This window comes from Gambusia affinis, linkage group LG07, assembly GCF_019740435.1.
Source record: "Gambusia affinis linkage group LG07, SWU_Gaff_1.0, whole genome shotgun sequence".
NCBI classification, from domain to species: domain Eukaryota; kingdom Metazoa; phylum Chordata; class Actinopteri; order Cyprinodontiformes; family Poeciliidae; genus Gambusia; species Gambusia affinis.
This window is the reverse complement of record NC_057874.1, coordinates 16,006,911-16,021,969: the sequence shown is the minus strand read 5'-3', so window position 1 is coordinate 16,021,969 and position 15,059 is coordinate 16,006,911. Positions and strand designations below refer to the sequence as shown.

General features: G+C 37.5%; 2 protein-coding genes across 4 annotated transcripts; both read right to left on the bottom strand.

Annotated features, from left to right (window-relative positions):
* Positions 1-274: 274 nt before the first annotated feature.
* On the bottom strand, positions 275-9,586 carry tpra1 (transmembrane protein, adipocyte asscociated 1). Of its 2 annotated transcripts, none has more exons than XM_044121665.1 (11): positions 9,501-9,586; positions 7,100-7,274; positions 6,892-7,024; positions 5,882-5,968; positions 4,868-4,940; positions 4,668-4,747; positions 4,470-4,580; positions 4,298-4,358; positions 2,806-2,908; positions 2,473-2,553; positions 275-2,061 (listed from the first exon to the last, which is right to left on the bottom strand). In XM_044121665.1, exons 2-11 carry the CDS (start codon positions 7,261-7,263, stop codon positions 1,791-1,793), a joined length of 1,164 nt encoding a protein of 387 aa, XP_043977600.1. In that variant the 5' UTR covers positions 7,264-7,274; positions 9,501-9,586; the 3' UTR covers positions 275-1,790. The 2 variants fall into 2 exon arrangements, with proteins under 2 accessions (XP_043977600.1, XP_043977601.1); XM_044121666.1 differs by having other exon boundaries at positions 9,318-9,502.
* Positions 9,587-10,156: 570 nt separating this feature from the next.
* trim107 (tripartite motif containing 107) lies at positions 10,157-14,087 on the bottom strand. 2 transcript variants are annotated; one of them, XM_044121663.1, is made up of 3 exons: positions 13,867-14,083; positions 12,127-12,228; positions 10,157-12,004 (listed from the first exon to the last, which is right to left on the bottom strand). In XM_044121663.1, the coding sequence occupies exon 3, from the start codon at positions 11,981-11,983 to the stop codon at positions 10,466-10,468; it is 1,518 nt and encodes a 505-aa protein (XP_043977598.1). In that variant the 5' UTR covers positions 11,984-12,004; positions 12,127-12,228; positions 13,867-14,083; the 3' UTR covers positions 10,157-10,465. The 2 variants fall into 2 exon arrangements, with proteins under 2 accessions (XP_043977598.1, XP_043977597.1); XM_044121662.1 differs by lacking the exon at positions 12,127-12,228 and having other exon boundaries at positions 13,867-14,087.
* Between the last annotated feature and the right edge of the window lie 972 nt (positions 14,088-15,059).

The following is a 15,059-nucleotide window of genomic DNA, read 5'->3' as shown; positions in this document are numbered from 1 at the left end:
CGAAAGATGTATATAAAGCAGAATTTATTTCCCCTTCAGTATGCTTACTCAAATCATTTTGTTAAATGCAACAGAGAATATCTATACTTAATTTCTCTGGTTTTTATTATCAGTGTACATTTGTTTATGTAACAAACAAACAAACAAACAAAAAATACACCACTGGGTAGATTCTTTAAGCATGTGTGTATAGGGGTTCAGTTACCAGAATGGAGAAAACACTCAGATCTTCATTCTTCAGAAGACTTGAATGCAAAAATGAACACAATAGAGGAAAAAGTCCAGAGTTTATTTTGCAGCACATGGAATGGCCAACACACTGTAATTAAAGCACCACCTGCAAAACTTCACTATGAAAGATTTGGTGTCTAAAAAGAATTTTGTTTCTTGATAATGCACCGTTTAAAGTCAAGAAAGAAAAAAAATAACTTTTCTCCCAAGCTTGTCGCCATCATTCAGCAGCAATTGTAATTGTACATCATGTATTTCAAAGTCAAACAAATACTTTCAAAAACATACTTTCTGTACTGTATTGTTACTTTGCGTAGTATTTTATTTTTTTTTAGTTTTTTAAATAACCTAATACTTTCTGGATGCAAATCACAACCAAATGAAACTAAAAAGTTAAATATGCAAGTCATCCATAGGAAACACTGCGCTTTTGGGGGAAAATTTGAATTATATTCCACAGCTGGTATGTATTTGAATACATACAAAAAGGTATAAGACTTTCTTTTAAATAAATGGGCAAGGAACTGAACTATTTTTTTTTTTCTTAAAAAGGAAAACAGGAAAGTTCCTCAGATTCCCTGCATTATGATTTCTCTTTGCTCACTGGAAATCAAAAACTCTAATTATATCACAAGACTTTAACACTATCTTAAATACGTTAAGACTGAGCAATATCGTTCCTGGTCTCACAACAGCTGGTCCTGAATTAACACATCAAATAAACTGCACTAGCAGCCTCTTGTTCAAAGACACACTATTGCAAGTTCTGAAAAGAAAAAGAAAGGAAGAAAACATAAGAAGGTTTGGGAACAAGCAGAAGCAGGCTTGCTATTTAGGTCACGCAAAAATTTTCTTACGGCATCTACAAAGCCCACAGGTGTCTATGAATAGGCAGGGATGTTTGTTTTTTTTTTCCTTGTATAAAAAAAAATATAAAGCAAAGGCAGAAATGATAAAGTATGAACACAATCAAAGTATACAAAGATTCTCATGGAATTGCAATTTCTTTTCAGGATTGTTACTGTGTTGCAGATGCTTTTAACGCTTGTGTTTAACTAAATGCTTGTGCTCAAAAACACAACGACTGCCTATCTCAGCAACAACTCCTAACAGTATAAAACAGCACATTAACTCCTTCATATGCTGGGTCTCAAACCTTTCGGCAAGAACGTACAAGTGTCGCATTACTAAATCACACGTTAGATTTAGCAAAATCAGGCATCTAAAACTGGCTTCAAACTGCATAAATAAGAACTGAGGAGTTGATATTTAGTGCTGGAGTTAGAATACATGTGCTGAGACAAGTTGATAAGCACTAACATCGAAGGGCCCGTGGAGCAGAATCAATAGAGAGCGCAACCTTGGCGAGGAGCAACAGTCTCCATGTGTCTATTTGATTCAACTATTCTGGCATCAAAGAAAGGCCAAGATCATAGTTTCTTGTTGTTCAGGCAACTGGCTCAGCAACACTTCTCTGATCTCCGTCCCGCCAAACTCTTTTCGTCCTGCCAAACTCTTTTCGTCCACACAATACTTCAGCAGTGTGGCCGTGAATCCTTTCACACATTGATAGGTCTCCAACGGTCGGCTTCGATGCTGTTGATGCTGTTCGACCCATAGGGTCCCGACGCGACATCGTCCAGGTACGCTCCGACCACGCGAGAGCTGCCGGGACCGGCCCCATCTATCTGGGTGGAAGAGTAGTACAGGCCCTGGTCGGTGAAGTCCTTGCGGCCAAGGGTCGCGGCGACGGTTGGAGGAAGGTGGACGTCGCTTTCATCCGGTTCATCCACCTGTGATTTGTAGGAGAACAGGATCTTTGGCTCCGAACTGCAAACAGAGTGGCAAAAAAAAAAAAAAAAAAAAGCTTTGTCACATAGAAAGAGAATGGGTGTTTTAAAATCACCTATTTTAAAAAGTCAACACAATGAAAATCCATCAGAATTTTCTCCTATATTTCTTGTGAATCTTTAACCAGCTGATTTCAATTTTAGCCAACTATTGTATGTCCTTAGGATTTAAGAAGATATCACAACATTGTTTTCAGCTCGAAAACAATGTTCAGATCACACTGAAATTTCTTCAATTACAGCCACTTTCTCAATTTATCTCTAATATATGTGACTTTAGCTGACAACCTCCTAAGCCATAAGATTTAAGTACATTTTACAGTCTTTTGTTTTGAGAATCAAGTTGTGAAATTGTAAAATGGTTCCACGTAATTTGCATATAATTACATACCCAAAGAATCCTTTGAGGAATGTGATATAAATGAGCGGAGCAAAGGCAGAAAAATACAGGAAGGTGGTGACATCCACGCAGCTGGTTCAAAAAAGACAAACAGTGAGCAGTTTTAGCAAAAGCTACACAGAATAATGAGATTACAAGATAAAGCAAAACCAACATTTTGCTCTTACTGGTAAAACAAATAGTAGCAATCCAGTCAATTAAAGTAATTTATGAGCCAGTTCATCTCAGTTAAACAAAATACAAGACAAGTGAGACTTAAATAATGTTTCACATCACAAGAACAGTGACAATATATTCACATGCAGCGAAGGAGAAAATACTAACCAAAGTCCTTGTATAATCCCAGCACACAGCAAAGCGCTGCCCAAACCCTGAACAAAGTTCAGCAAAGACAGGATAGCTGCGTACACGTAGAAACTCCTTTTGGCTGGAAAAAGGAAGGAAAACAAAGGACCATAAAAAAACAAAGCAGTCATTTGAATGTGGGTACATCCAGCAACAATCTGTTTGTGTGAGTTGTGTTGTTTCACTACTTTTTTTTTACCCAAGAAACGTACAATTTTTCCAGGTCTCTTAGAGAGGCATTTGTTGAATTTATCTTCTTCTTCTGTTTTTTAAATGGAGTGAAACTAAAACGAACACAACCTCTTTTGCGCACGTGTTTCTTAAAACTGACAGCTGTTGCCTTTACTTTTTGCTTAAAATCAATATTAGAAGATACAACTCATCTCGTTTTAGGGAGACCTCTGACATTAATTACACTGTCTTTTTATGACAGTTAGATGCTGCTGATATAGTCTGTAAGTTGAGCCTTAATGAAAGAAGACCCAGAACTTGGTCAATCACTTCACAGTTCAGATTGTTTTGTCAAAATGCAATATGTCTTTTTTTTTTTTTAAACCAGGCTTCTAAGATCTTTTTACATAAATTTTCAAAAGGGGGAAAAAAAAAACACCACTTTGTCATACATTTGAGGAAGACATTTCAACTTCAGTTAGATATTAAATACAGTGTGTCCAACTGTCAATAAGTTTAACTTAAAGCTTTTGAATAACTTATGATTTCAATTCAAGACCTACATAAATTCTGAAAGTTAAATCAGTTTACTTGCTTATGCAATAACTTCAACTGAGTTTTACTTGAAATCAAGTCAAAATTTGTGTTTTTACACCCGTGTAAGCAGTTTGTGATTACAGGTTCTAGCCAACATGTGAAATCCCTGTCTTCAAGCCAACCTTTGGCAAATATACACTTACATATATACACAAAGAAGCTGGATGTTAAAACCTAACAAGGAGAATTTTCTTTCTAATTACCTGAGCCTGGAATAGGCCAGATTCAGCAGTGATATTTTGTAGGTTTGCAGGGAAAGCTGAATGTCTGGGGATTAATTCATTTCGACAGAGATGATTGCTTTCATGCATGTCGGGGTTTGTAGTTTCCTTATATTGTAAATATAATCCCAGAAAACATACAATGTTTAATTAAAAACTAGCTAATTAAAAACTATTTTAAAAATATTAATGGATCAGGATAAGTGAAGAAAATCACTTATTTAAGACTAAACACAATTTAGGAATATACCACAAATAGACATATTGATAAAACGTACAGGCAGTGGGACAGGGAATAAAGTCTAGAAACATAATTTTTTTTTCATATTCTCCTTTGTCTTTTCATACTTCTCCAGATCTGACAGATTTTTCAACTTCTATGCTTTTCCATATTGCAAAAAGGAGCCCTGGCAGTAACAATTGACGTAGTTTAATTTGCATTTAAATGTTTTGCCTTTCAAATGTTTAAATCCAAGACTTACATGGCAGTGATATCCTTTCTCTTACTGGGGTTTTAGGAAGGACAACAATCAGAGAGTAAACCTAAAAAAAAAATAAAATAAAAAAGTCACCAGTCAAAAATGAGCCTGCTTATGCATAAACTTTTGGCATGTTTCTTGGTATGCCGTTGATGCAAGAGAAAAATTTACTCACCAAGAAGAAGAAGCAGGAACTGGCTAACCAGAAGTGCCGTCCTCCATGACCGTAGATGTTAAAGTCCTCAGCAGACAGATGACTATCTGGATACAGTATCTCTAATGTTCCCTAAAACAACACATTAGTTAACTCTTTTTTATTTTTACTTTCTTGACTTTTACCAATAACATTTGATAGCCTGTTACTTGTAATTACCTGTGTAATAGAGTATGCCAATGCCAACACTGCAGTAATAGCCAACACACGCTTTATACTAGACTTGCTCTCTAAGTGACCTGAGAACAAAAACACATTAGCTATACTCACAACGAGATAACAGTCACTCCAGTGAACAGGAGGTAACACTGTATCGAGAATGCAGAAAAAGAGAACTGAAACAAACAGAGCAAACTGACCAAAGGCGAGTCCCAGGATGATGACGCTGAGCTCAATAGCAAGCAGGAAGAAGCGGGTGATTTCCCACAGCACCTAAAGAAGCAACAGACATAGTCAGATACCATGGCAGAAAAGCAGATTAGAAATCCTCCAACATGTTTTCCTTTACCCACAACACAGGCGTGCCCTCACGGGTCTATGGAGTCTAAAAGGCCCCAATCGTGGCAGCCAGGACAGTGTGTTATGAGTACAGCCGATCCAGAACTGTAAATCAGTAGGAATCTCTCTGGCATGTATGGAATGCAAGCCCAGCATTTCCGTTCATACGTGAAGGCCCGGATACAAGCAGCTGCACAAACCATCTCCTCTGATGTATTAAGGATTAAGAACTGCGACTATTATAATAATAATAATAATAATAATAATAATAATAATAATAATAATAATAATAATAATAATAATAATAATAATAATAATAATAAAAAATAATGGAGGAAGTGGGTTGCGTAAGAGAAAAATTCAAATGATTTTACTTTTTTTCCAATGTTTCTGCTTCTGCTTCTAGGTTTTCCAGAAACGGCCTAGAAATATTCAAACTGAATGGAAATAGATGAAAAAAAAATAAATAAATTTAGATTTTATATATAAGAAGTTATATATATATATAACTTCTTTCAAAAAATTAGAAATCTGCATGTAAACAGAAAGGGCATTATTCACGCTAGTTTAGGTTAAGCACAAGTCTGTTATGACAAAGGTCTGAATAGGTTTCAAAAATGGCAAAAACTGAAGGTTATGTTTATCTTTAAAAACAAATAGAAATTATACTAATATTTTTCCAGGGCTTAAATTGGGTAAATTGGTTAGGTTTTACAAAAATAAAACAACAACCAAAACAACATTTTGCACAAGATGATCTCCAGATATTTCACAATCAGCGAAGGGCAAGTGTATGATGATTCCAATTTTATTTGAAAATAAAACTCTGTACTATATACAAAAATACAATTCTATTCATGCTTTTTTTTTCTTACTTTGTCCACAATGGTGGCTGCACTGGATGCGCTGACAGTCATGGAAACAATAGCGCGAGTGATTCCAACTGCTGCGACAACAAAGACCTAAGAAACACAGTACATACAATATTATACAACACACACACACACACACACACACACACGCACACACACAGCCCATTTCCGGGAGCACACATAGACCAAAGTTTAGCTGATAACACGTAGCTGTCTGTGCTCATATTATTGTTTCCACCATAGCTGGAATATTCTGCGTAGTGTAGCATTGTTGTTAATGGACAGGCAAATCAAGAACAAATACAATCAAAGGAAGAACATAGTATAAAAGTAGATATATGTCTGAACCTTACTTTTGCTGACAGTGGCACTTTTTATGGGTTAGGGCTGACAAAGGAGACACCAGAAGAATCAAACAACAACTCTACAGCTACTAATGTCTGGAATTGTAATTGTTGTAATAGTCTTAAGAGGCTAAATACCAATTCAAAAATTTTATCAAACAAAAACCAGATTAATCTTTAGTCGTAAACTGCACACACCAGCCATCAGACGATGATTAGAAATGTAGCAATCACTCAGCCAGAGATGGAAATCAGCTAATTTTCCCCAACTGGTCAAATACTGAAAAATGATATCAAAGCCTATAATCTGATGTCTATAATTGCATCATATATTTTCTTCCACTATTATCTGAGTTTAATTAAAATCATACCAAAGTTAGCCACATGCTTGGATACATAAATAGGGATTAATTTGCAACTCTATTGCTTTTTTTTTCTTTTTTTAAAATCAAATAACAAAAACCTCTGCAGAATGTTTTTCTTCTCTTTTGTGTGGTATAGTTTAGAACTCGGCAAAATTAGAATCAATAGGTCAGACTTCAATGCAAACTGGGAACTGAGATTAAAAGTAAAGCTTGATTAGTGTATCTCCAACAACAAGAATATGCATCACGTTAAGGTCAGAGAAGTTTCACAAACCACACCGCAGTCGAAATGTTTTTCACCTACCAGCAAGTAGAAGGTGACAAAAATAGGGCTGGAAGTGAGTCGAATTTTTGCCCTCGCTGAAGGAAGCTTCCACATCAAGAATATGAAAAAAGCCACATTTGGCACCAGCAGCAGGATGTCCCAGAAGCGCACCCTAAGGCAGAAATGTGAAAGTAAGATGCTATCTTACACAATCTGGAGCTTTTAAATCGACCGTCCTCTACGGTACCTGGAGTCTCCGATATCTTCATATAGGACTTGTAGACATTTGTGAGGCTTGGTGATGTTGGCTTGACCTTCAGTTGGGAATACAGATGTGTTCTCCAGAGGTGTAGGTGACACTGTGTCATTGTACTGAGCCAATGTAACCACAGCAGTCACCGTGGCTAGCATGTTGTCAGTTCCTAAAGGAGGAAAAAAAAGACAAAAAACATAACACCTGGTGACATGGTTCGGTGAACTTCCGACTGCCTACTCAATAAGACATGGATTTTGTAAATGGATGGTTTTAATCTGTTGTTTTCTAAATGTGGGAATGTCACTCAGATCAAACTCTCATGTCAACAAGAACTTTTCCAAAGATCTCAAATTCCTATACTGTCAATATACTATACAAGCACCAATCCTTGCAAACAGATTAAGTATCCCTGGTAAATATGTGGAAAAAGCCTTGAGATAAATTAAAATTTTTATTGCAGTAGTATAATTTTACATGGAAAATGTTTTTAAAAAAATCCAACTTTTAAATGTGTGTGTATTTATTTATTGCGGGGAAAATTCCATGTTAAGAAATAATTGTTTTTAAACAAATTTCTGGTAACCCTACCATTCATGCTTCAATCCACTTTCACTAATAGCACAGAACTTTGTCGCCTCTTCCACAATCTCTCTAGATTATGTAGAGTCGCAGTTGCTCTTTTTTGTTGTCTTCAGATAACTTCACTGTTTTTCTTAGGATTTTGCTCTGGGAAATGCAACGGTCATAGAAAATGGCTGATTTTATGTCAGGTGAACCCTTTCTGTGATGATTTGGCAACATGTTTTAGATCATAATCCTGCTGAAAAGATGATTTGATTAAGTTTGCATTTAGAATCCACCAGATTCTCAATCTGAGATCTCCTGGTATTTTAAAGTGTTTATGGTGCCATGCAGTCCAATGAGGTTCCAGCACAGTTCACCCACCATATTAAACCATAAACATTATGTCCTTTACTACAGATTAGTCCTTTATCTTGCAAATATCTGTGCTGTCTCACATTACTGTTTTCAGAGTAGCAACCAAGATTTCTGCCTTCTCTTCACTACAAATTTGTTGACAGGTTAGCCTTACAGTCTACAGTATGAATTGTTTCTGCTGGAGAAAAGTCTGATCTCTCATCTTGCTTCTTCTGTGATGCGAAGCTCCTGATCAATGACATGTTTCTAATTTTCACACATACATTAGTGGTCTCTCACATCATTCACGGTGGCCCACCTCCATCATTTCAATAATAAACTCAATCTTAATTTCTTCAAAGCAAACGGTTACAGTAAAAGTACTATTTGTTATCCTTCCCAACCATCTGGCCTAAACACATAAATTAAGTTACACACGTACTCCTTCAGCCTATTTCTAAGAAACCACCCCTGTGTCATCTCACATTTATACCCAGGAAAACATAAGTCGTGAACTAATAACGAATCCCTAGAAACTCAGATTAGTTCTGCTGCTCTCGATTGATGAAACGTTTAGGGGTTCCAATTATTTCCTTAACATGGATCGTTTTTCTACAGTGAATACATACTGACAGATTTTTTTTTCCCTTCAATTTTGAATGTAGAATTATGCTGATCTGCAATAAAAGGTGATTGTGTAATAGGTCTTTAAACCGTCCACGAGCAGTGTTCATTTTGAAGCAGTAATACTACAGTAATACTACAGTAATCCCTTTAGCAGCAACTAACACCTACTCGACAGTTGGGAGTGACTCAGGTTAGTCCACATACGCTGATAATAAAAACAATGGTCGGAATGGAAAGGAAGACAATCACGACTGGAGTTGTCTTAAGTTGGTGGCACTTTACATTATTGCTTAAATGTGCTATACAAATAAACTTAAGTTGTAATTGAGCTGCTAATTATTATACAGTCCAGCGTCAGAGTGCTGTATGTGGACTATCAAGGTGGTTTCGGTAAAAGGGGAATTTCAGGCGTCAGCTACAGCTGCTACATGTAGCTTGCTGCTAGCTTTCGGAAGACGCTGTTAGAGAAATAAATGATCTTCCTCGTTTGAGATAAACACGTCGAAGATGAGAATTGTATTTTCGTCTTTCACTCAACATTTGCTAACACTGCTCAAAAGCCGACAGGTCAACGTCGGGATGAAAACAAGTGTGAAACTACAGCCAGTGTTCTCATACGCTGACACATAACGAGCGCTCCAAATTGTAAACAGTCAGAGCTTACCCTTTCAGAAGACTCGGTTTAAAGAACGTAATCTCTCCAAAATATCGCAGTCAGAAATCTGATTCAAACATAAGCTAGATCCAATGTTGCATCCGCGGTAAACATTCAAGACATCGATCATTTATCTGAGACATAGCTGCGTCTCCAGAGCACTTTCCTCGACCAAATTTCCCGTTCGGTCACCTGACAAGTTGACGGTAGCTCGGCATCATTTTAGCGTCAGCGCAGTCGTCTGTGAGTTGTGCGGGAGGGGTCTGCACTTTATTTCAAAATGTCAGCTCACAAACATGCACGGCTCTCTGGATTTTTTTTTTTTTATCTTTAAGGAAAATATACATCAATCAATACAAACTAGTATATCAAAGTTTCATAAATACCACATTAAAGGAGCGCTGCACTATTTTTCCCGACTCGCGCGCTAGTTACAGAAAACGAAGTAGACCCAATTCCTGTATATTTCTATTGGTAGTCTCGCGATATTGAGCTATTAATAGCTAAATTCAGTAAATTGCAATATTATTGAAAAGTTAATTATCCCATTAACTAAATTTACCAAGTGAAGCACATTATATAGACAATATATACTTTGAATCCCCAGCGTTACTTACAATTCACAGAAAAGACACTTCAGCAATTACTTTAGAAGCCTGCCCCTCGGTTTAAATTCAAAAACAAAAATACTTTATTGATCCCAAAGGGTAATAAAATTTTCTAGGGTATGGTACTTAAAAAAACCCTATATACAGTGCTAATTCCATTAGAAAATACATTTAATGAATAACACCAAAGCAAATTTTGACTGTTTTTTTATTGCTAAAATACATTAAAAACACTGCACATAAACCAAAAAAAAAAAAAAAAAAAACCCAAACAAACAAACCAAAAAACATACAAACAAAAAAAGACCTCCTCAAGTATTTATGTAAACTGCAGAGATCTCACAATCTTGCACAGGAATCAAAATCTCAATCCCACATATTTATATCCCAGATGATTTTGCTTTATCTGTTTCTTTTTCTTACTGATTTCATTTTACAGATGGCAATATTTCTGTAATTATATAATTACAGAAATCTTTTCTCAACTTTTGCTTTGTGAATGGATTTACCTAGCTATTTCTCCTGTGTGCTGATTTTGAAAACTTCCATTTATGAGCAAATTGTGACTCTGCCTTTGGGGTGTCCTGACATCATCCTATAGGCGAGGTGCACAGCTTCACTCAGATTGGCCTTAAAGGTGTAGATATGAGTCTTCCCACTGGTGGGGCTGATGTTGTAGAAGCTCAACCTGTGTGTCTTGAAGCTCAGCTTGACTTCAAGCCTGCGTGACACTGTGGTTTTCTTTAGTGGCACGCTGTGACCTTGCTCAAAAGCGGTTAGCAGGTTATCATACCACATCAGACACCAGGAGCTCTGGCTGCTTTCCAGGGCGGATGGCATCCCACTGCGTGGCATCTTCCCACTGTAGCACATGCCGATGATCCATGGAGAACCTTCGAGCTCCACCTCCCAGCAGTGTTCGCCTTCTGAGAAGCTTTGTGCACTGAGCACCTGGTAAAAGCTGGTGAACCTCTGCGGTGAGGGCGTGTAGGACCGCTTCACAGTGCTGAATGTTACCGTTTTCAGATCCTCTGATAGAACGAGATTAGGATGAGCCGTTTCTGGGTCAAAGGTCAGCTCTGAAGGGTTGAAGGTGGTTCGAAGGGAGCGCTGAGTCTCTCCAAGTTGTTCCCTCAGGACAGTGTTCATGTTTTCCAGTTTGGGACAGGCATAGGCAAAGTTGACCTTTGTTTCAAGAAAGTCTTCATCCTCTCTCAGTGGTTTTTCTAGCACCTCTGCAATGTTTGCATTTAGACTTTGAAGCTCATCACTAAAGGCTTTTTCATCCTCTTCAGTCAGTAGGGATTCAGCTGTAAGCACAGTGTGCCTCAGCTGTTTCGCCAGCTCAGACGCTTGACCGACTCGAGCGCGGATGCTTTCTTCACCTGGACCTAACTCCTTCTCGACCATCTGCATCACCTGGTCACTGTAGCTCTGCAAGGAGTCCTTCATCTGTCCCAGCAGCTTCGATATTTTCTCTCTCAACTGAGAATTAGAAGTTGTCACCTGAAGCTCCCATTCCCTTTCTTTCATCAGAACACCTTCTGCGATCTCTAGTTTGATGTGTAACTCTGTGACTTGAGATGCCAGTTTAAACTTGGGCTCGTCCATTTCCATTTTGCCTTTGCTGCTGATTTTTGCTTGCGTCGGATTACAGCGAGTGCCTCTGAATCCAGAGCCAGTCTCACAACCTCTGTTTGTCTTGTTTTCTTCTCCATAGCACTGACTTTGTCCATCTGACTGATCCAAAGCAGAATTACACATACTCTTGGATGTTACATGGATGACAGCAGGAAGATCTGCAGGGGCAAAACCTTTCTCAGCAGTGACTTTGTAGGCCTCTATGAATTTGGTCATTTTTAAGTTTTTCATAAGAGCAGTGGTTCCCTGGTACTCAGCCTGACATTCTAGGCACCTGTGTTGGTCAAGTCCTTCTTCCATGTTCTTAAGGCAGAGAAAACAATAGGTGTGACCACAGGGAAGAGAAATGGGCTCAGAGAACAGCTGCAGGCATATGGGACATGTGAGCTTATCTGCAGAAAAGCTTGCTCCATCAGACACAGACATGATGGTGGGGACAGGAGACCTCTAGAGAAATACAAAGTTTAAATCAAACACATGCCTATATGTAAATGGAAATCTAAATTTCATGACAGAAGATAAAAATAAAAAAAAGTATTTACACATTCACTGACAAAAAAGATAAGTACCTAGATAAGGAAGAAGAAGGAATATTGTGATCTGGGTGAAATCTGTTTCTCACGGCCAAAGATGTATAAGTGATTGATTCGGTCTGCAAGGAGCTGGCACATCTAGAACAGAGATGGTATGAAAAGGTCAGTGTTGTATTATAGGCATTTACCCAACAGTCAGTCAAAGTTTAATTAAAGGTCCCCCGACATGGCAGACGCCCTACAGATTCAAAAGACAACATTAACAGCACTAGATATAGTTTGCTGGAATTCACTCAATGGTTATGCACAACTCCTTTTGATCTAAATGGACATATGCGTGAGGGGCGTGAGGCGGGTACAGATGTCACACAAGCTTGATGTCGGAACCAAGCTGTACTTGAGGACACATGAGGTCATTTCACTACATATTGTAAAGAGTGTCTTCTAAACAAATGTATCTCCAAAGTTTCAGTCCCAAAAAACTGTTGAGATGTCCAAAATCACGGGTGTTGTATAATTTCTCCCGGCTGAACAAGGAGAAAACCTTGACATTTTTATTATGTTCTGAATTAGTTGGTTTCCCAAGTTTTAAAAATCTTACGTCTTTCAGCATACTTAACGACTTAGGTTATGTATTCCTCTCGTGATTTGCATTGTGGAGCTTGTTGAAAATGCGAAGCTTTTGACTATATTTTACATGTCATTCCTTTATGGTTCTCTCTGGCAGCTTGTTCCAGACAGAAAACAGTTCAAAGTTCTGGACTGGTGACACACCACTATGTTTCTGCCCTTCTTCAGCCTTATGATGCTACCAAAATCCACTAGAATTCTGGGAAAGATAAGTCCTGCCTGATCAGGGCTTGTTATCCCTAAATCAATATCAAACAAAGCCTTTGCAGCTGTAGTCTCTACACTTAGGCCTTTCATTTACATTTTGTGGACCACTTAGACTAACATTATGAGAAAGCATTACATCTTAATTTTACATGACTGTAGATTAAATTTGACTACTTTTAGTTGACGAATTTAGCTTTTTGCCTCCAATGCCATTTCTGTATTTTAGACACATTATCATGTTTATGTTAAAAGGCATTCTATCAACACAGTTTATTTACTTTGTGTCTGGTGACCTTTACTCCCTCTGACTAACTCGATTAATTGTGAAATTTTGCTGCTGTTCTAGATGTGTCAGCTCCTTAGGGCTATTTTACACTCTCTTGCTAAGTCTTTTATGCCTCATTTATTTATAGGCAAATTTTAATATAACTTCTTTTAAAAATGGGAAACTGTCTCCTAGATTTTTTTTTAAGTGGGTCAATTCCCAAATTAACTTGTATTTAAAGATGAGAATTTTATGTTTTCTAAAGTAAACACCGCCTTGCACACAAGTCATGGTGACTGATAATAAAACATGACTAAGCCCAAAAGCAATAGCCCGAGTAAAGTTGCTAGAATTAAAAGGATAGTGTGTGCAGGCTGCATTAAATGTGACCTACTATGGAGGGAAATTGAAGCAGTAACCAAATGTGTCTTTACATATTTCAAATTGACATGTAAAGCACTATACGTTATTTATTTTATAGGGCGGGTTTCGCTTAAGTTTCGATTTCCGGGGAACCGAAACGACACAAGTTCCTTCAACGTGTTGAGCCAGTCCAGCTGCAAAGTACTGTTCAGCTTTAGCAAGTACCGGTATTATGGCTATCGACGCTTAATCAACAGCTATATATAATCTTGAAGAGAACGAATTATACAAAACAGCGGTGAAAAACGTACCTGCTGGCACTTTTCTCTTTGATGCCGCTTCTTCCTCATTAAGTTAAAAACAAGCGAGACGCACTGACGCGTTTATAACTGCGCCAGTCATAAACACCTTCATCTCTGGGTTCGTCAGGTGTAGTATGTGGCAACACGACATGCGGCTAAAATTTCTTCATTTTATATTAGCGCAATCTTATTTATTTAGCCTGCCCCCATCCCCCCTCCCTGTTGCTATTGTCTACTTGTACTACATTTGCATTTTTCAAGAATACAGTACAATGCAAACACAGTGAAGTCCTGCATCGGCGCTTTTACGCCCTTAATTTTGGGTCATTTTAAAATTGTTTGTACAAGTTGCACAAAAGATAGCCTTCATTTGTACCTTAGTGATGTTTATATCTGATACAGAAATACACGAACATCTGAAATAAACTGAATCTGTAACAGATGTATCATTTATTAGTTACAACTGGGGCGGTACTCAATTTAAATTTCTGCTTTCATTTTTATTTTAATTTAGTTATTTACATATATATCTTAGAAAGACGGCTACCTGAGACCTCTGTTTGACTAGACAACTCAAAACAATGTAACCAAAAACAGTATTTCACTGTGAAGAGCTGTCTTCACTTTAAAGATTGCCATAAACCTGCTTTTCACAAATCGAACCATCATGGTGGTTTTGGATCTTTGTTGCTATGAAGTGTAATCAGACAAAATGTAAATTGCAAAATTAACGAAAGGAAACAGGAAATATTAAAATAAATCGAAGAGTGCTTACCCATAAGAAAAACACTGTTGCTGTCAATGTTTTATCACATAAAAAACTTTTTTTGATTATAAAGTGCCTTAAAACGTGTGGTGAATTGGCGCTGTCTAAATAAACAGACTTGAATTCAATTTGCATAAACAGACCTTTCCAGGCAAGGATACTGCTGCTTGTAAGACTGTATTGAAACCAATGTATTGAACCAATTCTGGACTCATCAGAAACTTCTGGAAGAAAGCTTCAGGGAACCCGAAAAAAATGAAACAAATGCCTGAGAAATCTTCTAAAGAGCGTTCAACTAACATATCAGTTTACCACCAGTGCAGAGCTTAATCCTTAGACACACCAAAGTCTTGTAAAGCAGAGTAGCAACGTGTCACAATTCAAAAATAAAAAACAAGGAGCTCATGGATGAGAACTTTAAATATCAAATATCTAA